Here is a 6,107-nt window from a genome sequence, read left to right on the forward strand (position 1 = left end):
AAAACGAGGTTTTTGAACTATTTATAAAAAATAAAAACCTAATTAAATAAGGACTCTATTTGCTGGAAATCTGTCAAAACGCGGCTGGGTCGACGGACCTCGCGACGGATCGTCGTGGTCACGACGGACCGTCATGGACTCCGTCGTCCCATACTTGTGCAATTTCTTCTGCTGCTCTCTTCATTACCCTCGACGGCAGGTATGACGGATCGTCACAGGCACAACGGTCCGTCGGGGGTCTCCGTTCCAAAACACTTGAACTCTTGGAATTTGGGTACTGGGACTACTTCTCTGAACTTCATGACGAACCTGCAGGACGGACCGTCATGATTACAACGGTCCGTCACGCACTCCGCAGCCCCACACTTGGTCAGACTTCCCCATCTTCCTTCAGCAGCTGCACTACGATGCCACCTACGGACCGTCACGGGCACGACGAATCATCACAAGCTCTGTAGGTGGTACTTTTCTGTATTTCTCGCTCAAAAACCTCCGCATTCCTCTTTTAGACAGATTTCCTGCAAATAAAGAGAAACTTACATAAAAAATTAGCACAAAAAGGTTTTTGGACACACTAAACTTAAGGAAAGATTATTAATAATACCGTGAAACCACGGTATATCAAGGGACATCATCCTCTTTCTCATCCTCTTCTTGATTTGAAGATATGATAGCAGTATTCTCTATCTTTTTATCCTTCCAATTCCATGTTGTTTTTTCATCAAAATTGACATCTCTACTAACAACAAGTTTGTTAGTTTTGATATCGAAAAGCCTATATCTTTTTGTCACATCACTATAACCAAGAAATATACATTTTTCACTTTTTTCATCCAATTTTGTTCTTTTCTCAGCAGGTACATGAGCATAACAAATACACCCAAAAATTTTATAATGAAAAAAATATACTTGGGAGTTTATAGCTATACCCATAGAAAGAGAAGTTGTGAGTCAAAAATGGATTTATAAATGACTTACAGAATGTTTCGTTCCACTCCAATCTTCAACAGGTGTCTTGTCCTTTAGTGCCTTTGTCGGGTACCTGTTAAGAATGTACACTGTTGTATGCACTGCTCTGCCTAAAAATATTTTGGCAGCCCTTTCTCATTCATTATAGTTCTTGTCATTTCAACAATTATTCTATTTCTTCTTCCAGATACACCATTTTATTGAAGAGTATACCCTGCTGTAAGTTGATTCTGAATGCCTTTATTTTTTGCAATATTCTTCAAATTCCCGACTTGTGTATTCACCTCCTCTATCACTACGAATGGTTTTGATGTTGCTACCTTTTTGCTTCTCAACAAGGGCTTTAAATTTCTTGAATGTAGCAAATGCTTCTGACTTTTCTTTCAAGAAATAAACCCAAGTTATTCTTGAGAAATCATCAGTAAAGATTAGAAAATACCTTTAACTACAAAGACGATGTGAATTAGTTCCAAAAGTTCACTTTCTCTCCAGGACACCTTTTTGGAAAAGACTTCCTATGTTGTTTTCCCATTATACAACTTTCCCAGGGATCCACCTCAGTATATATCTCAGGAAGGCCTTGCACCATGTCTTTTTGCTTAAAAAGCTTCAAACCATGAAAGTTTAAGTGACAAAATCTTTTGTACCAAAACCATGAATCATCTACAATTTCGTTTTTATGCATTGTAATAAAATTGCAAAGGGAAGTTTCTTTTTATCATCTTTACTTTAATAATGACTTGATTTGGCTCAATTTTATCATAAATTCTGCAATAATTATCTCTAAACACAAGATAATAACCAATTTCCATGAGTTGATCAACACTAAGCAAATTTTCTTCCAAGTCAGGAAAAAAAAGAACATCATGAATTTGTTTCCTTTCATGTTGATTGAAATGGTATTTTTACCTTTTGCATCAACTAAGGCTCCATTCCCATTCTCACTTTTAAAAGTGATGCTATTATTAATTGAGAGGAAAGTCTTTTCATCTCCATTCATGTGATTACTACAACCACTATCAACATACCATTCATTGCTTTTTGTTGAAGCATCAGATTTAAAAGCAAAGAAAAGAGTTTCTTCCCTTTTTTCCTCCTGTTTATCACAAAATTTGCTTGCTCCCGTTTCTTGTGCAGCAATCCTTTTCAATGTGGCCAAACTTTTTACAAAAGTTACATTGGGTGTCAACATTTTTCTGCATTGTGATTAGTCTTTTTGCAAACTTTACAAAAAAGACTAGAGTTTTTCTCACCTTTTTATTCAACCTTCTTGGAAGAACCATCATAATCCTGCTTCTTTTTTGGCTTGTAATTCTTCTTCTATTGATTTTTTGAGAAATTTTTAGAATTCTCATTTGTTTTACAATGGAAAGTCATCTCTTTGGGTTGATCTTCATAAAAAATCTTTTCGTGTGCACGAAATGATCCAACTATCTCTTTGATGAAAAGCTTAGAAAGATCTTTCGTCTCTTTAGTGAAAGCAACAATGTACTCATTTTTCTGTCACACTAATTAGAATTTTTATCACAAATTGTTGGTCAGAAATTGTATCACCATGATTTCTCATTTCATTAACAATATTCATGACTCTTGTGGAATATTCATCTATTCTTCAGATTCTATATCTTCAAATTTTGAAACTCTCTTTTAAGAGTTTGAAGATTTATAGTGCGTACCTTTTCGTCACCATACACCTCAGTTTCCAGAGAATCTCAAGCTTCCTTTGCAGTCTCACAAGTAGCAATTTTTGTAAAATATGCTCTTGAGACTCCCGTTTGGATTTCGCTCAAGGCTTTTGCATCTTAACGATACTTAGCCTCAAGATTTTTCATCTCTGCTGCTATAAGATCACCATCGTTGTCTGGATCTTCAAAGTCATTTGCAACAATAAGTCACAAACCTTCACCTTTCAAATGTGTTCTCATTCTTATCTTCCAATATTTCAAAATCAGTTCCATCAAAAAATGGAGTAAGAACAATTGAAGAATCAACACCTTCATTTGTTTTGGCTGCCATATTTTTTCTTCACTTAACCCCAGATTAAAAACGAAACATGCTCTTGATACCAATTTGTAGGAAATATGGAAGAAAAATAGTATCTTTAGAGAATGATCAAGTTTACTATAGGTTACTTAAGGCCACCTGAGATGATTACTATCATCAACTACATCTCTATTTATACTAGTACTAATGTAAATCAAAGGTCTTGCACAAATAACTAAATTCATGTATCACAATTTACTAGATACATGTATTACGAAATTCTAAAAAAACTTCTTAAAAATTTAAGAGACAATTTCGAAAGACTAAACATAGATACATTAATTCCAACAAAAATAAGCTTTGAGAGTCACTATTTACCAACTTTCCCAACTTACTACTCCCTGTTTGAAAAAGGATAAATCTATTTATCTTTATTGAAACCATTAAAGTCTGTTTTTTGTTGCATATATGTTATACATACTATATTTGACTTAAATGTTTGAGGTACTCATTAGTTTCTTAGATTTTATGTGAATGAGAGGGTTTAACTTTGTACTCTGCATGGATTGTGAGGGATGTAGCAATCAGTTCAGTTGTGGATGTAGTACAAGAGCCTAGTAGCATGCTCTATGCCTTAATAACATAACAAAGCAATAAAAGGCTAAATAAATTGGCTGGGAAAGTACTGTCGGAATGGGGTATGAAGGTCCTTATGAAAGAGGATTCAAATATAAAGCTGTCAAATGACCTGGCCCCAGTATGCTTATAGATTGAAAAGGTACTCTAGTACGTAAAAGATGGGCAAAATTCTGGTACATAAATTGTGTGGCAAAACTTGCCTGGTTCACAAGTAGTTATGTTTGATAGGGCATAACTCTGTAATTTTTTTCAAATGGACAAAACTTCTCTTGTTCACACTTAGTTACAAATTATTCAAAAGTCCAGTTGGATTGACAAAATTGGTATGTGTTGTTGAATTATTTCTAAGACTTTGTACTATCTTTATTCAGTCTATATTAATAAATAGTTCAATAACATTGTTTTGGGTACACATAAATTTGCATGTGTTGTTCAATTATTCACACTATTGCCCTTATAATACAACTTATGGTCCAAACTTAGACACAATAACCAATTGACAAAAAAAAGAAGATTAAATTTTATTACAAGGCAAATGTATATAGTAGTTAAATAGAAATACATCAACTTTGAACAAGCTTGGATCATGGAATTGTGAGTGGATAGGTATTGATGGTATCAGCCCATGGTCCAATAAGAGCTTCACCCAAAATAGGCCTTATACATTCCATAACCACACTATTACACTTAGGCCCAGTTCCCATTCCCAATTGCCATACTTTGTCACCTTTTTTCACTCTTTCCTTGCCCTCCAAGTAAGCTAATTCATACCACAATGAAGCTGATGACTGATTCCCAAACCTATGTAATGTCATCAATGCTGCCTCCATATCTCTATCTCCAAGTTTCAACCTCTTTGCAGTCTCTCTCACAACCGATTTCCCCGTCGCCGGAAAACAGAAATGTTGAAATGCTCTTCTGAAATTAGGAATGTAAATCTCTTTACTTCTTTTATACATCAACACAGATCTAACAAACCTTAGTTTCTCTATTAGTGGGAGGAATCTCCCCCCTAGAACGGGCATGTGGGTCCGGAGAGTATCTCCAGCCACTTGCAACACATCTCCGTTGAGCCTCACTCCAGTGATTCCACTGGAGTCCTCATCACGATAAGCAGAGTAATAACCCTTGTCATCAAACGCTCCTTGTGTCCTGAGTGTCCAAAGTAATTTGTACTTAGCGTTGGTTTTCGCCTGTTTCTTGTTACTCAACAAGATGGCGGCACCCCCAACGCGGAAAATGCAGTTTAAGATCATGAAAGGGCGTTCCCTCCCGGGGTACCACCCAGTGGATAAGATCTCCGTGCTGAGAATGACGGCATTGGAGTTGTCATGTGTGCACATTATGTTTCTAGCCATGTCCACAGCTAGTGAATTAGCACTACAACCCATTCCACTTATAGTGTAGCTTTTCACCCCTTCTTTTAACGCGTATTTGTTAACAATGATGGAAGAAAGAGAAGGGTTGGGGCAAAAGCCACTACAGTTAACAATTAATATATCAATATCTTGAGGAGAAATGTTTGTTTTGGACAAGAGATTCTCAAAAACAGAGAAAAGGATCATGTGAACTTCATTAATAGCTTCTTTATGACCAGATTTTGGAGGCATATAAAAAAGACCTGGTGGGAAATAAGTTTGATCCCCCAAACCTGAAAGTTGAAGAATCTTGGAAATGAAAGACACACTTTTATCATCAAAGAAATCAAGCATTCTTGCATGTTCAATGTAGGATGTATAAGGAACTCTCAAGCAATTTGGTGGTTTAAAACATGTAAAATCAACAACATAAACAGGGGATGTTTTTGAAATATTGGCTAAGGAAATAAAATATATAAGTAGAACAGAAAAAGGTATCATATGAAACATAGGTCGAAGATTTTGCAAAATAATAAAACTCTCCATGGTAAAGAAAAGCAAAAAAACCAATACTTTGAGTATCTCCATCAAAGTTGAAGAAAGTTGTTTCCATAAAAGCTTGTAGGAATCTAAAATTATTGATTTTTTCTCCATGAGAAAGATTAAGGAATTGATGAACTATAATGTTTACTTTTTGCAAAGTAGAGTTGTTGATGTTTATGGCTTTCTGATGAAGTTATAAATGCTCATCTTTATCACAAATTCCCTAAGTTCACTATTGTTTGTCAAGTTTTTAATTTTAAAATCAAACTACATGAACTTTGACTAATATTTTAATATGTATTTTTTCATCACATTGATATTCAAAAGAATTGCACTTTATAGTATTTTTTGAATATCTAATTTTTTATTTAAAATATTGAATTAATTAAATTTAATTTTACTTTAAAAATCAATAAAACTGATTTTTGAAAAACGTAACATGACAAATAAAAACGGAGGGAGAGAAAAAAATTATTATTGGTCAATACAGCAGGATTGCTCTGTGGAGTATTTGAACGGTTGGCAGTTATAAAACATAAAAGACTTGAACAGTTGATTGTTTTGAAAATACACACACTCTTGTCTATTGCTTAGTTTTGGACATACCATGTGCTA

At 34.7% G+C, this 6,107-nt stretch overlaps 1 protein-coding gene across 1 annotated transcript; it reads right to left on the reverse strand.

The window, feature by feature from the left end:
* Positions 1–4,001: 4,001 nt before the first annotated feature.
* LOC107013834 (3-ketoacyl-CoA synthase 5-like) lies at positions 4,002–5,659 on the reverse strand. Its single transcript, XM_015213710.2, has one exon. It carries the CDS (start codon positions 5,601–5,603, stop codon positions 4,176–4,178), a length of 1,428 nt encoding a protein of 475 aa, XP_015069196.1. The 5' UTR covers positions 5,604–5,659; the 3' UTR covers positions 4,002–4,175.
* Positions 5,660–6,107: the final 448 nt, after the last annotated feature.

This window comes from Solanum pennellii, chromosome 3, assembly GCF_001406875.1.
Source record: "Solanum pennellii chromosome 3, SPENNV200".
Lineage (NCBI taxonomy): Eukaryota > Viridiplantae > Streptophyta > Magnoliopsida > Solanales > Solanaceae > Solanum > Solanum pennellii.

Bases quoted from the DNA above. Each gene is read 5' to 3' on its own strand.
- LOC107013834 (XM_015213710.2), bottom strand. From the start codon at position 5,603: ATGGAGAAAAAATCAATAATTTTAGATTCCTACAAGCTTTTATGGAAA.